This window comes from Neoarius graeffei, chromosome 5, assembly GCF_027579695.1.
Source record: "Neoarius graeffei isolate fNeoGra1 chromosome 5, fNeoGra1.pri, whole genome shotgun sequence".
Classification (NCBI taxonomy): domain Eukaryota; kingdom Metazoa; phylum Chordata; class Actinopteri; order Siluriformes; family Ariidae; genus Neoarius; species Neoarius graeffei.
In genome coordinates, this window is record NC_083573.1 from 50341830 (window position 1) to 50363619 (window position 21790).

At 40.5% G+C, this 21790-nt stretch overlaps 1 protein-coding gene across 1 annotated transcript; it reads right to left on the minus strand.

Annotated features, from left to right (window-relative positions):
* Window positions 1–5344: 5344 nt before the first annotated feature.
* rhbg (Rh family B glycoprotein) lies at window positions 5345–13747 on the minus strand. The gene is made up of 10 exons (XM_060921940.1): window positions 13448–13747; window positions 11191–11377; window positions 10911–11061; window positions 10041–10188; window positions 9504–9670; window positions 8548–8685; window positions 6648–6781; window positions 6268–6389; window positions 5941–6014; window positions 5345–5758 (listed from the first exon to the last, which is right to left on the minus strand). Exons 1-10 carry the CDS (start codon window positions 13638–13640, stop codon window positions 5681–5683), a joined length of 1392 nt encoding a protein of 463 aa, XP_060777923.1. The 5' UTR covers window positions 13641–13747; the 3' UTR covers window positions 5345–5680.
* Between the last annotated feature and the right edge of the window lie 8043 nt (window positions 13748–21790).

A 21790-nucleotide genomic window follows, 5' to 3' on the forward strand; every position in this document is an offset into this window, starting at 1 on the left:
ATACAAAAACAGAAAGATACGTCACAATGCTCTTGTGCACAAAACAAAATGCTCTTGTATTTTAGTTTTTCCATTGTCTTGACAACTGAAACGTCATCGTTCCTGGAGGAACCATTTTCAAGGGGTCAGTCACCAAAGGGTTAAATACTGTGTTAGAGCTGTTACTGCTGATTGCGTGAATGGCTGACTTAATAAGTTGTCTATAGTTACAGGTTTTCTCAATGCCCTCCCCATCTTCTCTCTTTCACTGGAATACCGTGTACAGTGTATAAGAACATGCTCAACCTTTTCTATTTCTCCACAGTATGCACAGGCCCCAGAATGATGTTTCCCTATTGTATACAACCCACCATTTAGACTTGTGTGCCCTATCCTCAGCCTCGTCAACCAAACCTCCTCCTGTCGTTTCAGTTCACCACCCCTTCTAAACACCACCTCCTTTTGTAAATTATATAGATGCCTTCCTTTCTCCTCTGTATTCCATTTCTCCTGCCACATTTTGTTGATGTTGTCTTTAATTATTACTTTAATTTCTGCCTTGCTTAATGGGACTTCTAACTCAACCTCATTTGCCTTGATGGCCTCTTTGGCCATTTTATCCACTCTCTCATTACCCTCAACCCCCTTATGAGCTGGAACCCATGTGAACTGAATAAAAGTTTTATGTTGATTTATCTTAAATATGAGGTGGTTAATTTCATCTAAGAGGTCTTGTTGGCATGTAGATTTTCCACTCTGGATACTATTTAAGGAAGACATAGAATCTGAACAAATAACTGCCTTACTAGGCTTCACCTCCTCCACCCACTGCAGGGCCAGTATAATAGCCATCATTTCCGCTGAAAAAATTGACAAGTGATTTGACGTCCTTTTCCCAATACTTATATTGTAGCTGGGGATGAATACTGCTGCTACTATCTCACCAGTTTCGTCTTTAGAAGCATCTGTATACATCTGTGTCATATCATCATACATTACTTCTAAATACTGCTGTACATTCTGATAAAAACCTTTGGATTTTGCAATCTCCTTAGTTTCCAAATTTACAATAGGGAAATAAAATAACCAAGGGGTAATGATTGCATTGACACTGTGTGAGGGAGAGGTTTAAGTAGTGTGGTGGTGATGAGTAATGAGCAACAGCTGAGTTCAATGTGACAGAGGGTGCTATGAATCTTGGTTGTTGTAGTTCTGAATGGCCATGTTTGTAGTTTGGTTAGCGCTGCTGGTTTCAGCGCTCTTACTGACAACTACTTTTCGTGATGCATTGTGGGATACTTTGAGTGCACTATATAGGGTGTAACAATCCTCACTATCGTTTCAGACAGCACTACAAAAGGGCGTCCTCACTATATAGTGCCCTATATAGTGAGCAGTGGCAGCTGGTAGTCTTTCAAACAGGGGAGGCTGGTCGGTTATGATATTTCCAGATTTTAAAAGAAAAAAGAAAAAACACATCAATTTTGCCCATACTCTTGCCTCTGATCTGGCTGATTGTTGGCAGGGTCACAAACTGTGAAATAACAGGTTCTTTTGGCCCATTAGCCTACTGTCCAATATACATGATGGTGGTGTTTGGGGGGGGGTATATTTTAACATTTTATATTTTAAAATTGTGGCATGTTGTTTAAAAATTGATCATTATTGAAAGCAGCTCTTTGTCAGGAACCTCAGCAGTAACAGCAGAGTGTTCTGGAATAAGCACAAGCACTGACCTTGGGGAGCCAAACATAGAGCTGGGTGCCACATATTTCATTCAATGACACTTTCCCTATATTTTACTTATTTTGACTGAGAAATGTTTTATTGACAATTTTGATAACCCTTCACTTTTAATCCAGGTCTGTAGTGTGAAATGTTCTTGGCTGTGTTTTTGTTTAAAAATGTTTTCCAAATTGTAGCTGTGTTTAATTCATATCCAGAAAAATATATATTCCAATATAATATACTCAGCATAAACATTTTAAATAGATTCTATATTTTTGGTCCATCCATGACATATTACTAAAGTAGCCTATTTACTGTTGTTGATGTGGGTCACTTGCTGTTAGCCAATTCACTTTCTCGTACCAGGAGAGCTGAAAGGAACGAGTATTATTCCCTACCTTTTTCACCAAGTCAATTTGAGGCGTTGGTCTACCCTGCTCTTTAATTTTAATTTTTTCCTCGAAAGGAAGACTGGCAAATGGCTTTGCCAAAATTAAATCAGCAATACTTGGCATCCGTGCGCAGCTTTCTTGCTAGCTGACTAGCCTCCTCAAGTTCAAGTTCAGTCACTCAAATAAACAAAATTTCTGGAACTAAGATAGCAAACTTGACAACACTATATTTACACTTTATTTACAATGAAAATAATACAAACTAAAAAAGCTGGTAGAAACCGTATGTAATGAATGAAATCGAAATGTAAGCTGATCTCTTACAATACACCACATCACTTGCGAATCCGCATGGGACTGAACTGAGATTCTCCGCTGCCTGTCTATATTTGAAACGAGCTGTCAATCAAAGAAAATATCCGGCCACTTTCACCAATCACCAGTCTCCTCGCGGAAAGCTTTGCCATGTCCCTCCCACTGTGAGGCTGGGAGTCCGTGGGTGGGCATTTTCGCAGTATTTGTCCAATAACCGTCTTGCATTTTGAGATTGAAAAGCGCATAGCTCCCAAATGCCACTGAAGTCCACTGAGGCTGGGAGTCCGGTGGGCGGGCATTTTCGCAGTATTTGTCCAATAATTGTCTTGCATTTTGATATTGAAAAGCGCATAGCTCCCAAATGCCATTGAAGTCCACTGAGGCTGGGCTGCATCGCGTTGTCACGAGGGGGAAAAACTCACGCGCACATTAGGTGAACTGGGGAAAGTTATAACGGAATGATTTCGCACTGTAGTTGGGTTGAGCACATATATTTCTATGATTCTGAATCTGAAATAGCAATGTTATAAGGTCGGCTATAACATAAGCCTAGCACAATTCATCCTACACGATGTTCGTCATTTTTAGAGGAGGCTGAGCCTCCCTCGTTGTCTTAGAGCAATCGCCCATGATAGTGAGTAGGGAGCAATTTCGGACACAGGGACGGCCTTCCTCTGTCTGCTTGACTGCGCGAAGCAAGCAATTTCATGCACGTTATTTGCTAGGTAATCCCTTCAAATGAAATAACTTCCCAGCCACAGAATGGCCTGATATTTTGTGAGATATTACAGAAACAAACATATATCACCATGAACAAATTTCAGAGGGAACTAAATTTCACCGCTTTTATGAAATCAAAAGGCTGTCTAGCTTTAACAAACATTTTAAAGAGGATTATTTGTGATTTTTTTAAACCCAAGTGTAACAGCACCACTAGTGGTCTTTAAAACAAAAAAACAAAACAAAAAAAAACCCCCAGAATGATATGAAGCGAGGTTGTGGGCTAACTGATATGAGCCCAGTGCTGTAAGCAGAGATAATCTCTGCTGTATGTTCATGCAACCAATCAGCAACAGCCGTGTCATGTAATGACACAGCATGACACGCCTGCCTAGTTTTGAGCTCCAGTGAACTAATATATCCTTGCCTTTTTTGGTGACATTTCTGTAATACATCACCACAAGGTGGGTTACGGATTCGGTCACAGGTGCCATGAACATGAACAAGGTCAATTGTTTATCATTATTTTTCTGCTAAAATCTGTCTGGAGGAGAAACTGAAAGTTGATAGACTGAGCACACATTGTTTAATCAAAGTACCAATTACAAGTGTTTTTTTGTTTTGTTTTGAACAAAATGGTTACAACTTTTCTGTGTACTGTGTTTGTTCCTCAGATGAAACACATTATATGCTACTCAAAACCTCCATGTATGACATGTAGACATATAGATTTTCTGCTAAACAGAAAATTAGCAGAGTAGCAGTGATTTCAAAACAAAAAACAATGGACTGGATTCTATGAGGGCAGCACAACAGTAGCCTGGGCCCGCCCATCCTAAGCGTGACACAACACGAGGGCCTGTTGCAAGCTTAGTCTGGCCAGGCAAGCTATCTACAGCTCTTCCAAGCTCCCGAAAAATCGGGAACCAATCAACTTTGAGCATCTCCAACGGCCCTGGGTAGAGGCGTGTTCAAGGCACTGACGTAGTAGAACTGCGATCGGAAGTCATAGATTGTTTACAGAATCTATGCCGGAAGCGCTTCATTCACGAATGCTGTATTGAAAGCATTCAACGGGAAGTTCTCATTGAAAACGGAGCAAAGAGCAGCCCTGGAGGTATTTATTGAAAGGAAGGACGTTTTCGCCTTGCTTCCGACCGGCTTCGGTAAGAGTTTAATAATAGGATGTCTATGGTTTAATCTACCAGTTAGCCCCGTCGCATCACATACGTCAGAGGAAAGAGTGATGTGATTGGTTTAAGCTTCGTCACAGCCTTTTCTGGCTTCGACCAGTAGCAAACTGAGGCATTTCAGGGAGGCGGGTCAACCACGGGCTCTGGGAAACGGTTGGGCTTAATATCTTGGCCAGACCAATAGCTCGGAGAGCTTTGAAGTCGCGTTAGCCAGACTAGCACAACAGTGCAGTGCTTAGCACTATTACATCACAGCAAGAAGTTTCTGGGATTAAACCTCGCGGTCAACCAGGGCCTTTCAGAGTTTGAATTTGCATGTTCTCCCTGTCCCTTCGTAGATTTCCTCCAGGTGCACCAGTTTCTTCCCACATCCCGTTTCCTCCATGAGTGTGTTGCAAATGAGATGTGGCTACTGCTTTGCTGTCCTATGTAGTGTTGTAGCAGGTGTTGATGTTGTAGGAGGCAGCACTAACACAAATATCATGACATCATATGTGAATGAACTTAGCTTTGAAATACATTATCATCATATGGTCGATCTTGTCCAGGGTGTACCCCGCCTTTCGCCTGTAGTCAGCTGGGATAGGCTCCAGCTTGCCTGCGACCCTGTAGAACAGGATAAAACGGCTAGAGATAATGAGATGAGATGAGATGAGATGAGATGAGATGAGATGAGATGAGATGAGATGAGATATGGTCGGCAGTTGATACCTATATTTACTGCCACCTTGTGGTCCTTTTGACTAGCATTATCATTTTACGTTTGAGGCATATTAAAGTGGGGAAAATATTATATAAGCATAGCAGACATTCGAATAATTATTCTGTGATATCAATTCCCATTTCTTTGCACTGAGCTTTTGGATATCTTGGCCAATAATCCATATATGTTGCCTGTAGCAGCCAGCATTTTATGTAAACAAAAATTGGGAAAAGGCTAGATTAAACTGGGACATTCCACTTTTTACTAATCTCTGTGAATGCAGTATTTACCACAGTGACGTGAACACTGATACATTTGGGTAGTTTTTTTTTTTTAATTTGTCAAAGGTCAGTTTTTACAGCAAAGCACATATATGTCTACATTTTTAAATGAATTATATACTCATTAAACTAAATAAAGTTAAATTCTTCCAACTTGACAAAATTGTTGAAACCACACACATTTGCACAACATTCAGAATGCAAAAGTCGATATAAAATCATATTTCTTGAGTTGGCCACAGATAATATTCGAATGATACTCAGCTTTGAGTGCATATCCTGTATGTTTGGCAGGCAAGTCACTACATAAGTATAGGCATACACAGATGTATTCACACAAGCACTCACTCACAAAAGCATACATGTAATTTAACCATTGAGTTTCTCTGACTCATCAGCTGATTTCACAGTAGTCAGTTCATTATGACCCTCCTCTTCTCCTGGCACCTGATGAAAAAATGATACAATATGAAAGAATATATGACGTGTTTACGAAAAAATTCGAACATCTTGAGAAAAAAAAAGTTTTTAAAAAGTCATGTAAATTTACAGTTTGTTGCTATGCATCTCCTCGTCAAATGACTTCACTACAATTTCATATAGTAACTGTTGCATCATAAATCATTTACCTCCCAAAAGACTGCATCCTCAAAGCAGAGATTGTCAGGTGGGGTTCCAAAAATAGGCAGTTTTAAAATGAATCCTAAGAACATACACGGCGTATTATGAGTCCTACACATACTTTACAGTAAACCTCTACATGCTTTTTAATAATGATCAATATAGGCACATAGTATTAGAACTCTGTAACTGTTACAACTCCACCGTTACAGCAGTGGTGCTGTCTGTAAACACTTTACATCTGAGAATAATTATATTTTTATGGTCATGCATATTTCATCACATTATGATTTCTGAATTTCAGTGTGAAGTAATCCTGGTTACTTGATTCTTACCAACAATAAGCCCACCACCAAGGGCTATACCCAGAGTGACAAACAGTGAGACGATTTGCATTACACCCTGATAGGATGCAGTGAACTCCTGACTGTGGATCTTAGGAAACACATCTTTCATTCTATGGAAAACATTAGAAGGAAGCAGTGTGAGCTTAGAGCAGCCACCTATCATTTCTGATAGATATGCAGGGTATTTGCACTGAACAAATATTTAAAAAAAGCTTTGCTCATTGATTATTGATTTATCATCTATTTCTCCTACAAAAGTTAAAGTGCCGTAGTAATATCTAAGTTTTCAGCATTTTGGCTAAATTTTATTTGGTTGTATTTTTGTATGACAAGCTTTAGAGTTAGTATAAAAAAAAAAAAATTCTCACCCGTTGCCATATACTAAAGGGCTTGCTGTTGCAGCAGTGATTGCACCAACAATGGCTCCCAGGACTCCAGGCATCCCATGTAGGTTATGAACACCACACGTATCTTGAATCTTTAGCTTTGAATCCAAAATAGGCTGCCAAAGAGAGTACCATCAATATAGAGAGTTGAAACTAAGATCACTGAAAGTTCCATCCATCCATCCATCCATCCATCCATTATCTGTAGCCGCTTATCCTGTTTTACAGGGTCGCAGGCAAGCCTATCCCAGCTGACTATGGGCGAGAGGCAGGGTACACCCTGGATGAGTCACCAGGTTATCGCAGGGCTGATACATAGAGACAACCATTCACACCTATGGTCAATTTAGAGCCATCAATTAGCCTAACCTGCATGTCTTTGGATTGTAGGGGAAACCGGAGCACCCAGGGAGAACATGTCAACTCCACACAGAAAGGCCCTCGTCGGCCGCGGGGCTCAAACCCAGGACCTTCTTGCTGTAAGGCGACAGTGCTACCCCTCTGAAAGTTATTTCCCCCCAATATGTGGTTATGCCTCCCCTTGTTTTAATAACAACCCCAGCCCTGTTTGTTAAGAACGCTACCACTGTTTTGTCAGTATTAGTATAGTCCACTCTTCCACTGACTGGTTGGGCAAATCAGCTAGAGTTTGTTAAGCCTATTTCGGTGTCTCAGATGCTGTTCCAAATAATTCTAAATGGTATGCTGTTCTATCGTATCAAGGTCCAGTGATTTTGCAAGCTAGTCAAAGCGTCTCAGTATTCTATCATTTTCCCTGAGATCGCACTCAGTGCATCTTACAGTTGTCATCCTGGCTGTGTTTTGCTTGGACATGAAGCACAGAAGGCAATCTCAGTCTGGCTAACAACTGATGTACTAATGCATGCTAATTTACATTCATCCATGTGCAAAACCTTTTGACATTGTGCAATAAGGAGCATCTGACTTTTTTTTTTTTGCCCCAGAAAGCTTATATGCACTGTTCATGAAGTGATGCTTAAACTCACCCAGTCAATTCATGCATCTTGTACATGAGTTGTGGTCTGATATGATTTTAACCATGCACATTTACTCAAATATGTGTCTGGTTAGTCAGACTGAAGAAACTCCAATTGCTGTATGATGTGTTTATATGCTACTTACAGTACCAGTCAAAACTTTTGACATACCTTCTAATTCAACAGTTTTTCTTTATTTTTATTAATTAAAAGACACTTCATGTCTTAAAGTAAAGTAATGATGGATGTCATTTCTCTTGACTTAGTTGAGTGGTTCTTGACATAATATGGATTACTACAGTTGTGGAATAGGGCTATTTACTGTATTTTTATTATTTACTATTTACTGTTTGATCTCAAACTCAAACAAATAGTGTGCAAAGCGTCACCAAGGTAAACCGTGGCTATTTTGAGGAATTTAAAATACGAAACATATTTTTTAAACACTTTTTCTTTACCACTTATTAAATATATGTTCCATATGTTATTTCATAGGTTTGATGTCTTCAGTATTGTTCTACAATGTAGAAAATAGTCAAAATACAGAAAAAACTATGTATGAGTAGGTGTGTCCAAACATTTGACTGATACTGTAGCTCATTATGTGTTTTTAATCTTGGTAACATTTTTAAATGCAGCAGCTAATTTTGGCATTTATTGAGCACGTGTACCGCATCACCTGTTGGGAGGAGTTTTGGTTGTCCAAAGTGAGACTGATGTATTCACACTTGTGTAACATGTGGCTAATTGTATTTCAACCTACCCCCTGAAGTTTCAAATACATTTTGGTTGCATTTACATTTTCATTTTTATAACAGGCTTGCACTTTATAACAAGTGTAAAAAGTCCAGAGTTTTAACATTGTTTGTCAGTGCACTACTCACTGAGAGATACTTGTACCCCAGCACTGAGATTATTCCAGCAAGGAATCCCACGATCATGGAACCAAATGGAGTCAGCATCATTTCACCAGCAGTTCCCATAGCAACACCACCTGCCAATGCAGCATTCTGAATGTGCACCTAAAAGATCCATGTGATAAGATTAGTAAAGAATGCGGTGTACTGAAACACCATCTCCTCCACTCCTCCAAATAACAAACTCCTAGTTAATAAAAAGAGCACCACAGAACAGCACTTCTGTAGATTTGTACTGTATGTGAATACACCATATACAGTACTAATCTTATCACATGGAAGTTTTAGGATCTGAATGTGGACCTAAAAGTTCCATGTGATAAGCCATCTCCCCGAGAACCAGTATGTGGTTTGACTTCTTAAATAGCTGAAATGACACCATCTTAAAAAATGTTCCTCTTTAGACAACAATCAACACACTGGATGATGGGCACCTGCCAGGTGAGAAAGAATGCTGTGATGTCAATAAAATAAGTAAGTGAACTGGGCAGTGTAAAGTTAGGGATATATTGTCTCGTCTCGTCTTCATCCGCTTTATCCGGGGCCGGGTCGCGGAGGCAGCAGTCTGAGCATGGAAGCCCAAACGTCCCTTTCCCCAGACACCTCGGCCAGCTCCTCGGGAAGAACACCAAGGCGTTCCCAGGCTAGCCGAGAGACATAGTCCCTCCAGCGTGTCCTGGGTCTTCCCCGAGGCCTCCTCCCGGGGGGACATGCCTGGAACACCTCCCCAGGGAGGCGTCCAGGGGGATATATATTGTACCTTTACGATAACATTTAAGCAAATATTGCCTTCTATATTGGAGGGACCATTCTTTTAGACTTTATCAAAAGTCAGCTGTGCAGTCAGTCACTGTAAAATATACACATGAAGACCTAGCCAACCGAAATACTATAACACAAGTAGGTCATTTGGGGGCACTCACCATGTCAAGTTTTCCTTCGGGGTTGACAAGAGCAGAGAAAGCATATGTGGAAAGGGTGCAAGCAGCCAGTGAGTAGTATGTGTTCAGGGCAGTGCGATGCTGGCTGTCTCCCTCAGTAGTGATGGCTGAGTTGAAGCTGGGCCAGAACATCCACAGGTAGATGGTTCCTGGAGAGAGATAATCAGAATATAAGAATCTTTTCTGTTTGTGAGATTTAGACAAAATTCCTGTCTCTCTCTTTGTAATGGTCCTTGCTCAAGCACCTTGATACATGTATAAGTGCTGATCCAAAGTCTGATTTTGTCTTTCCTACTGTAATTAATAATCATATCAACAATGACACAGTGACTGTTCAGTGGCTTCCAAATTATGTCATGTCTTTATTTTAATACCATAATTAACAATTTATGTGGTTTAATTTGTTTACATTTTTACAGTGTCCAGCAACTAAAGGGACACCACATTATCACCACATTATCACCATATTATCACCACATTCCAATGTGCTCCTGGATCTAGGCAAGTAATTTAACTAACCAAACATGGCAAAGAGGTCAGAATGGTACACAGAGCTCTCCTTTTGCTTGCTCTTTTCCAGGTTGGGCCTATACAGCACACGTGTCACCACAAGTCCAAAGTATGCTCCAAAAGTATGGATGGTCATGGATCCTCCAGCATCTTTTGCCTATATGTGTTTAAGGATACATAGGCATTAAGAGTGATTTTATCTGCTGTTTGATCAAAGAAACAATTTTTTTACCCCATTATCTCCCAATTTGGTAATTTGCCAATTCCTACATACTAGCTAGCTCTCCTCGATCACACAAAAGTTACCAAACAGGGCATCTGAAGGCTAGCATGTGCTTCATCTGAGACACATGAAACCTGCCATATTCACAAATTGCTGTTCATAGTGGGTCACAGGGAATCTGAACATACTCTGAGGAAAACACTATCTACCCTCTTCCACATACATGTGGAAGTAACACCATCCATCCCACTCAGAGTGAATTCCCTGCCAAAAATGGCTGTGGCATTGCAGGGATTCAAACTTCTGAAAACTTTTTTGTTGCATCATTTGGGAGCACAACAGGCCTCATTAATAATACAATTAATTGTAATTTTAAACTTTGATCAAAATTTATTACACACCTGTCTAACATAATTTATACATCCACTACCAGAAAAAATTCTTAATTTCTTTAAACAAACCCAACTGTTTAATTATAGTGAAAACCCCAACACCTAACTGATAACACCTTACATCTACACTTTACCTCAACCTCAAGACAAAACAACAGCTGTATTTCTCTAATTCCATTTGAGGATTGTTGAGAACTCAATTCTCACAAATGACTGCTTGAGGATTTAAGTTAACAGAGGATGAGAGAATCAGAATTGACTCACATGAAGAACTTCGAGAAGAATGAACTCATTTACAGCAAACAGTGTAACCTCAAATATGGCCATTACCAGCAACTGGACTGGGCTTGTCTTGCCCAACAAAGCCCCAAATGAAATCAGGACTGAGCCAGTGCAGAAGTCTGCGTTGATCATGCTGCAGAAGAAAGTTACTAAGTCAATGGCTTTAATATAAAGATATGGGAGAAATGAGTGAGATAAAGAGAGAGCAACAAGAAAGAAGACAGGCACAGGTATAGAATTAAGGATAAATGCTGCATCTTACCTTAACACATCAACATGGATCTTCCCATGGTGCAAACCATGGAAGAAGCCCTGCATGAGTGTTGCCCATTGCAGAGCAAAGGCTGCAATGAGGAAGTTGAAGCCAACACTGCTAAAGCCATATCGCTGCAGGAATGTCATCAAGAACCCAAAACCAATGAAAATCATCACATGTACATCCTGGAAACCTAAAGAAACAAACACATACTGTACATCTCAGTACTACACCGTTTTATACATATGCACAGTGCACAGGTTCACATGATTGGATGATTTGATAAGGGTTGCTGTTACCCAGAGTGGACTAAGCTTGGTGCCAACACATCCAGACAATAATACTGTGTTATTAAAAATCTGGGTAAGCATGATACATTCTGTCACACGAGGTCTGGAAATGTGGTAACAGAAAGTCATTTTCTGGAAGGTTTTTAAATCTAATTCATAATAGCCAGATATCAGGTGCAATCACCTGATATAAATGCACATTTCTTTGATGTGTCAGACCTGTTGCATGTACTTGTAATATAACTTGGACACAGTATTTTAAGACAAAGTTCCTTGTTTCAAAAATGCAAACTGTTTTGATTGTCTGTCTATTTCTCTGTGGGAATGTTTTCCTTCCTGGTTTGCATGTATCGTTAACAGTAATGATCAGCATTACAGATCCCCAAGAAACTGGAAACATGTTGAAAAAAAACCCCATGTGAATGGTGATCACTTAAGATTTAAAATACCACTCAGCCAGACTTCAGTGAATCATTTCAGAAATCTCATCTTTCAGCTTTCAACGTCTCCGTTTCCCTTCAGCGAGAGTGTTATGCAAGGACACAAGGACTGGTGTCCTTCACGTGTGCGATACTATGACAAGACCAGCACAGGTAGCATTCTGAAGAAACACTTATCACACCCTCCTTTGGCAGAACTCAGCAAGTCAAGACTAGCACAGGTACGGTAGATCACTTAAGCCCCTGACAGCCATTCAAAGAATGCACTCATTAATAATAGAGACAGTTTTACTATGGTGAAAATGTAAATAATTCTTAACAGTACTACTTTAAGCAATTTAAAATGTAAGAGTTTTAATCCAAAGCAAATAATTTGCTTTTCCATTTTTTTCATTTTAGTTTTCAAGAGTGCTAGCATTTATGCAAAAATACACTTATAATATGTTTTGTATTGTTTATTGCAGTGTTCTTAACATTTAATATGTACTTGAAAGTCATTATTCACTTCTTGAGCTGATCATTGCACATTTTTCCATTCCATTTTTGAATGAGGCATTGGATAACAGTTGTCGAAATAGAGATTAATAAGATTTTCTTTAATAAGGTCTAGGACTAAAGCACTGCACAAATGTCTGCATGCATAAACTGCACTGAAGGTAATGTGGACAAGCAGGTTTGGCAAATTAAAGAGTTTGTAATACAACAAAACTTTAGCTCCTTCTGAACAGCCTCAAGCTTACTCCACCAAAAATAAAGACATTTCTTTACTGTTAAAAATCATTCCTGTTTTGCATGCTTACACAAAATTTATAATCCATACCCAAATGCAGCTATAGTCTGGGAGAAGTTCATAATAATACCCGAGAGATCAAAAGTGTTTGTGTCTACTGTATATGAGTGTGAAATCTGAAAATAATAGAATAATGTGTGAAGAGACAATTAAATGTTAAAATGCCAAAATGAAAAAGAAATCACTGTGTGATCTGCCCTATCTAATGACAGATGACTTTGACTTCAGCTGTTGGATAGTTTTATCTATTTAGTTGATGGATATTTTATGTGCATAATCCAGACTCACATGCAAATATTTTAAATAGTTCGAATTTTTCTGACTTTTACTTTTTAAATTTGTGTTTATGTTTCTTTTTTAATTTGTTTCTTTACACTTGACATAACAATACATAATTTGTAATCTACTTGATATGGCACCATGAAGTGATTTGTTGACTGTACACTGGCCTAATCTGTAAAATGTTATTAGGTTACTGCAAAGTGCTAGCATAAATTCAATTCATTCCATTCATTACATTATTAATGCAGCAAATTACACATTTTTTTCTGGAATTCCTGGAGTAAACTGAGGGGGAAAATAACTTCAGGCTAAAAAAAATCGACTGTTATAATGCTATAATGACAAAGTATGGAAACACATTGTTAATGTACATTTTGGTGTATGTCATTAAAACTGGCTGTATTTGTAAAGGTGTGCTCACACACACACACACACACACACACACACACACACACACTTACTGGGATAGCGGGTGTAGAAGTTGTTCCCCAGGTTGTATTCAGATTTGTTCTCCTTGTTGCCTGCAGCCCACTGCTTGGCATCAGTATTAACATTATACTCCACAAGGACACCAAAGAGGATGATGAGGATGATCTCCAACACAATACACATCACAGGCAGTCTCACCCGCATGTTAGTAGCATGGTTTGTCATTGTGACAGTTAACTCTGTCTCTCTCTCTCTCGCTCTCTCTCGCTCTGTGAAGTAGCAGAGGACTTGGCACTGCTGTGAGGAGACTGACAGGGTAGTTTAGACTAAACACCTCTTTACATAGTTAATTTTTATCCACCTAATGCAACCGGTTAACGCCCATGTGCCATCTAAACATGATTGGTGGGCGCATACACTCTTAGCCCCACCCACTCTCACCTGGATCGTTTGTGTAGTAAGTGTGTGTGTGTATGTTTTTATCTCTTTATGGGGAACAACATTTTCCATAATGACATACAGTACATGTATGTTACCAATATGACATTGTGGTGAAATTTTGCTGGTTAACATGAGAAAAATTATGTGAAGATTTTAATTCATTTTATTTTGTATGATTTATTCATTTATCTAACCTCTTACCCTTATCACAGTGGAAGCAAAGAACACTGTGAGTAATACAGAGATACACCCGGAATGAGATACCTGTCCATCACAGTGCAACACACACACACACACACACACACACACACACACACACACACACACACACACACACACACACACACACACACACACACACACATCAAAGGCCAGGTTTGACGAGACAAATTTCCATGTTTTTGGGAGGTGGGAGGAAACTACTGAGAAAAACAACAGGGACACAGAGAGAACATATAAAACTCCACAGTAGCTGGGTTTCCATTGCAGTTTTGCACAAAATAGAAGCAATATTTTAAAAAATTTCAAGAAAACACCATTGCAAATGGTCTGTTTCCATTGACTGATATTCTGCATTTAAAGCTTGTTTCCCCCACCTGTTGCAATAGTATCTCTTCTCACAATAGCTCTTTTTTTCGGAAAGGTACAGTATTTCCATTTGCTCTTCATATTATCTGAAAAATGTTTCCATTTCAATTTTGTGAAATATTGCTTTTTCAAATCATCAGAAAAACCACCTTGTGCAAGCATAAAAAATATTTTTTGTGATATTTGAGTTTTTTCCATTTCTAATTTTTTAGTTCTCAGTTTCAAATTGTGCATTAAGCAGGTTAATGGAAAGACAGGCACAGAGAGTAACCTGAGCCACCATGGCAGTATTCATTCATTCATTCATTCATTCTATGCCATATAGCAAAATGTTAATAACTGTAAGACCCACAAGACTGTGTCAGGTACAGTCTGGAGGTGGATACCGATGCAGGTGAAGATTTTAGTAGATAAGAGAGGACACATAAATGGTGGCATGGTGGTGTAGTGATTTGCACTGTCACCTCACAGCAAGAAGGTCCTGGGTTCAAGCCCTACGGCTGATGAGAGCCTTTCTGTGTGGAGCTTGAATGCTCTCTCTGCGTCTGTGTGGGTTTCCTCCGGGTGCTCTGGTTTCTCCCACAGTCCAAAGACATGCAGGTTAGGTTAATTGATGGCTCTAAATTGACCATAGGTGTGAATGGTTGTTTGTCTCTATGTGTCAGCCCTGCGATGACCTGGTAACTTGTCCACAGTGTACCCCACCTCTCGCCCATAGTCAGCTGGGATAGGCTCCAAGCTTGCCTGTGACCCTGCACAGGATAAGCGGGTACAGGTAATAGATGGATGGATGGATGGATGGATGGATGGATGGAGGACACATGAATGTGAAACAGGATCAGAGACAGGTAGAAGGCCAGGTGATGTGCAAACAACAGTTGACAACAAAAAGCAAATATACGAACACCAGATAGAAATACAAAGTCATAACCAACATATCAGCCCAAGGATCAAAGGCTTGGCAAAGTCATGTAGCACACCCTGAATGTTTACTTTGTGAAAAGTTCATGTTTGGAGACTGTACACGGGACTTTGCTCTCTCGTACTTTTTATGTTTTTTTATGTTTTTGTGTAATTGTTGTGTTAATTCTTCTCCGTGTTTCACGGAATGCTGTGCTGAGTTTTTTTTTTTTAATGCCTACACATTCCGGTCCTGATAGTAGCGAAATGTGTGGGTGTTTTTTCCTCTCATCTCTCGTCTCTCATTTCTCAGCCTCTCCCTTCCTGATAAGCCTCTCTCTTGCTTTGCTTCTGCGGACTCGTCTTGTCTGAGAGACCCTTCTTGCACTGTTCTCCGAATCGAAATTATGGATTTGATCAACTGGTCACTTCATGTAATTGACACAATCTTCTCGACGAGAAGTCTGGGGTTTGGGGGAACCTGCCTGTCCTGCCGGAACGTTTGCAGCCAGATACACCATGGATGCCTGGGAGAAGTGGCGTGTGGTGTGCTTGGTGATTCTTTCCGTGGAGGACATTGAGGATATTTACCTATTCGGAATCATGATCACAGGATTTTTGCTGATTGGACTTGGCATTGCCCTGGTATATTGAGGAAATCAGTTAATGGGGGCAGCTGTTCAAAGCCCCATAAAGCTGCCCGACATGAATTTGAGGCGGTGGGCAGAGCTGTTGGCACTCAGACTGTGGCTGTAGAACTTGAGTCGCAACATTGATAACATCATGGAGAAATTGATGGCTTTGCAAAGAGAAATGGATCATTTTGGTGGCTAGAATGGACAAGTAGGTTAAGTGAAAAAGGACACGTCGACCCATCTTAAGTCTAAACAAATTCCAATCTTATCTTGGCTCTCCCAGCCAGCACTGCCTTTAAGGCCGTCGCTGTAGAAACGTGATTCTCCCCCTGGAGTTCACTGCAGTGAGACTCTCTCTGCGTGTGTGTGTGTGTGTTTTTTTCCTATACTTTCTTCTGTCTGTACTATGAAAGCTAAGTTGAACCGGAGTCAAATTCCTCGTGTGTGTAACATACCTGGCAATAAAGTGCTTCTGATTCTGATTTATGTGTTGTGGGTGTAACTGGAACCACGTGTGCATAATCAAAACTCTGGTGAGAGCCAACATGTCGAAAGTGTAGCAGTGGGAATTGTACTCTGTGCAGTGGCGGCTGGTAGTCTTTCAAACAGGGGAGGCTGGTCGGTTACGATATTTCCAGATTTTAAAAGAAAAAACACATCAATTTTGCCCATACTCTTGCCTCTGATCTGGCTGATTGTTGGCAGGGTCACAAACTGTGAAATAACAGGTTCTTTTGGCCCATTAGCCTACTGTCCAATATACATGATGGTGGTGTTGGGGGGGGAGGGGTATAATTTAACATTTTATATTTTAAAATTGTGGCATGTGGCATGTTGTTTAAAAATTGATCATTATTGAAAGCAGCTCTTTGTCAGGAACCTCAGCAGTAACAGCAGAGTGTTCTGGAATAGGCACAAGCACTGACCTTGGGGAGCCAAACATAGAGCTGGGTGCCACACATTTCATTCAATGACACTTTCCCTATATTTTACTTATTTTGACTGAGAAATGTTTTATTGACAATTTTGATAACCCTTCACTTTTAATCCAGGTCTGTAGTGTGAAATGTTCTCGGCTGTGTTTTTGTTTAAAAATGTTTTCCAAATTGTAGCTGTGTTTTACGGAGCCGTAGAGGGGACATGGTGAATAAAAAAATAACAAAGCGTGGGAACGACTTATAAGGCGTGTGCACGAGATATTAATGCGCGCGCACGAGTTATAACCCGTGCGCACGCTTTGCGGTAAGGCGTGCGCGCGGGTAGTTAAAAGTGAGGGGACGAGTTACAAATCGTTCCCTCGCTTTCATTAAGGCGTGTGCACGAGATATTAAATCGTTCCCTCGCTTTCATTAAGGCGTGAGCACGAGATATTAATACGTGCACTCGAGTTATAAAGGCGTGCGCACGGGTTATTAAAAAGTGAGGGAACGTCTTAAAACGCGTTCCCTCGGTTTATATCCAAGGCGTGGGAATGATATCCTATGTCGTTCCCTCGACTTATTAAAATATTCCCACAATATCCTTGTTTTCGTTGATCTCGTTGCCTACACACACACACGTACACACAGGCTGTAGGTCACCATGGTAGCTCCGGAAATACTAGACGCTATTTTATTATATTTTAATACTGGACTCAGATACACAGAAATCCTCGATGCACTGGCATCCCAATATGGCTTTATTATCAGAGGTGTCAAGTAACGAAGTACAAATACTTCGTTACTTTACTTAAGTAGAAATTTTGATACTTTCTACTTTACTGGAGTAATAACTTTTCAACCTACTTTTTATCTCTACTCGTTACATTTTCAAGCATTTACTTTTACTTCGTTACGTTTATAATAGTCTCGTTACTTGCATTTCATTGCGCCAATCTTTATATTACTTATATTACTTTGTCCACCTAATAAACTGCCACTCAGGGCGCTCCAAGCACACAGCAATCAGAGCTCTGACTTCAACACCGTTAGTAAATTGCGGGCTCTCGTTCGTTTGTCAGGAGTGGAATCCCCCCACGAACCATGCGGCATTCTCTTTTCTGAGTCAGGTTAAGTTTACAAACGCAGTTATGGTATCTTGGTGGGTGTTAGTGAGTAAAGTGACAGGTCTTAGCTTAGTAAACGTTATATGAGCTTGTAGTGTGTCGGCATTCCAGCGGCCGCCCTTTCTCTCCTCGCCTGTGTTCAGCCTCGCATTGCTGGAACACAAACATTCTGTTGACTTCTCTCGGTGAGCCAGTAACTAGTAGGGATGAGAAAGTGTTTTTCTTGCATTTTAACTGGAACCTGCTGCCTCTACTGCACGTCCCATATGAAAAAGAAAAAAACTGTAATTTTACAGTAGTGTTAGTGTAGTATTCATTCATTCATTCATTCATTCATTCATAGCATTCAAATACTGTATTATTACTGCCGTTTAGACAGTGAATGCAATGCAACTTTGGACACAAAATGATTGCCAGCATACTGCAAAAATATTGCGTTATACAATATTTTGGACATTACAATGCTGCAATCTTTTCAAATAAATCGTATTACTTTAGTTGTTTTTTCCATCTGTGTGGATCAGTAGGATGGGGTGATGTGGTCGAGACATGTTTGTGTGTGTGTGTGTGTGTGTGTGTGTGTGTGTTAATATATACATTTTCAATAAAAAGGTTTTGATAACTTACTTCTGAGGTATGAAGTTTTACACCATTACAACACTTACAGACAACAAGTCATTATTACTTGTGCTCCATGAAACACATTTTAATGGGTCAGGAGAATGGACTGTATGTGGACTTCTAGGCTGCGCCTTTGTCCTTAATAGCATTTTTTCCTCTTTCATTACTTTTACTTTTGTACTTTAAAGTAGTTTAGAAATCAGTATACTTTTTACTTTTACTTGAGTAAAAAGCTTCAGTTGATACTTTTACTTCATGAAAAGTATTTCTAAACCATAGTATCTATACTTCTATTTGAGTAATAAATGGTAATACTTTTGACACCTCTGTTTATTATCAGTCTGAGACACCTCAAGAGAGTTCTGAGAGAGAATGGGCTTCGCCGTCGTAGTTTTTCTGACCTAGGAACGACTATAGATTTCATCATCAGCCAACTAAATAGCCCAGGTCGCCTCCACGGGTACCGCTGGATGCACGCAAAGTGCCTGGAACATGGCATTCAGGAAAAAAACAGAGGATGTACGGATTATCCTTCAACTACTGGACCCAGAGAGTGTTGCGCTACGCCGTCGTCGTATACACTTCAGCGCAGACAGTACTTTTCCAAAGGACCCAATTTCATTTGGCATGTCGATTCTTATGACAAACTAAAACCGTTCGGAATCTGCATAAACGGATGCATAGACGGGTTTTCCCGTATAGGATCGTCTGGCTGAAAGCCGCACACACAAGTAGTAACCCGCGAGTGATTGGCAGTTACTATGTGGATGCAGTGGAGAGGTTAGGTGGATGCCCGAGAACTGATTTTGGAACTGAGAATGTGACTGTGCGAGACATCCAGAAGTTCTTCAGGCGTGACGGAGAAGACGACAGGGCAGGGGACCGAAGCTACATCTCCGGGGCCAGCACTGCAAATCAGCGTATTGAATCTTGGTGGGGCCAGCTGCGTAGACAAGGGGCTGAATACTGGATCGAGTTCTTCGGAGAGCTGAAGAACTTCTGGATGTCTCGCACAGTCACATTCTCAGTTCCAAAATCAGTTCGCACGATTCTCGGGCATCCACCTAACCTCTCCACTGCATCCACATAGTAACTGCCAATCACTCGCGGGTTACTACTTGTGTGTGCGGCTTTCAGCCAGACGATCCTATACGGGAAAACCCGTCTATGCATCCGTTTATGCAGATTCCGAACGGTTTTAGTTTGTCATAAGAATCGACATGCCAAATGAAATTGGGTCCTTTGGAAAAGTACTGTCTGCGCTGAAGTGTATACGACGACGGCGTAGCGCAACACTCTCTGGGTCCAGTAGTTGAAGGATAATCCGTACATCCTCTGTTTTTTCCTGAATGCCATGTTCCAGGCACTTTGCGTGCATCCAGCGGTACCCGTGGAGGCGACCTGGGCTATTTAGTTGGCTGATGATGAAATCTATAGTCGTTCCTAGGTCAGAAAAACTACGACGGCGAAGCCCATTCTCTCTCAGAACTCTCTTGAGGTGTCTCAGACTGATAATAAAGCCATATTGGGATGCAAGTGCATCGAGGATTTCTGTGCATCTGAGTCCAGTATTAAAATATAATAAAATAGCGTCTAGTATTTCCGGAGCTACCATGGTGACCTGCAGCCTGTGTGTACGTGTGTGTGTGTAGGCAACGAGATCAACGAAAACAAGGACATTGTGGGAATATTTTAATAAGTCGAGGGAACGACATAGGATATCATTCCCACGCCTTGGATATAAACCGAGGGAACGCGTTTTAAGACGTTCCCTCACTTTTTAATAACCCGTGCGCACGCCTTTATAACTCGAGCGCACGTATTAATATCTCGTGCTCACGCCTTAATGAAAGCGAGGGAACGATTTAATATCTCGTGCACACGCCTTAATGAAAGCGAGGGAACGATTTGTAACTCGTCCCCTCACTTTTAACTACCCGAGCGCACGCCTTAACGCAAAGCGTGCGCACGGGTTATAACTCGTGCGCGCGCATTAATATCTCGTGCACACGCCTTATAAGTCGTTCCCACGCTTTGTTATTTTTTTATTCACCATGTCCCCTCTACGGCTCCGTAGTGTTTAATTCATATCCAGAAAAATATATATTCCAATATAATATACTCAGCATAAACATTTTAAATAGATTCTATATTTTTGGTCCATCCATGACATATTACTAAAGTAGCCTATTTACTGTTGTTGATGTGGGTCATTTGCTGTTAGCCAATTCACTTTCTCGTACCAGGAGAGCTGAAAGGAACGAGTATTATTCCCTACCTTTTTCACCAAGTCAATTTGAGGCGTTGGTCTACCCTGCTCTTTAATTTTATTTTTTTCCTCGAAAGGAAGACTGGCAAATGGCTTTGCCAAAATTAAATCAGCAATGCTTGGCATCCGTGCGCAGCTTTCTTGCTAGCTGACTAGCCCACTCAAGTTCAGTCACTCAAATAAACGAAATTTCTGGAACTAAGATAGCAAACTTGACAACACTATATTTACACTTTATTTACAATGAAAATATATACAAACTAAAAAAGCTGGTAGAAACCATATGTAATGAATGAAATCGAAATGTAAGCTGATCTCTTACAATACACCACAGCACTTGCGAATCCGCATGGGACTGAACTGAGATTCACCGCTGCCTGTCTATATTTGAAACGAGCTGTCAATCAAAGAAAATATCTGGCCGCTTTCACCAATCACCAGTCTCCTCGCGGAAAGCTTTGCCATGTCCCTCCCACTGTGAGGCTGGGAGTCCGTGGGCGGGCATTTTCACAGTATTTGTCCAATAACCGTCTTGCATTTTGAGATTGAAAAGCGCATAGCTCCCAAATGCCATTGAAGTCCACTGAGGCTGGGAGTCCGTGAGACTCCATGGGCGGGTGTTTTCGCAGTATTTGTCTAATAATCGTCTTGCATTTTGATATTGAAAAGCACATAGCTCCCAAATGCCATTGAAGTCCACTGAGGCTGGGCTGCATCGCGTTGTCACGAGGGGGAAAAACTCACGCACACATTAGGCGAACTGGGGAAAGTTATAACGGAATGATTTCACACTGTAGTTGGGTTGAGCACATATATTTCTATGATTCTGGATCCGAAATAGCAATGTTATAAGGTCGGCTATAACATAAGCCTAGCT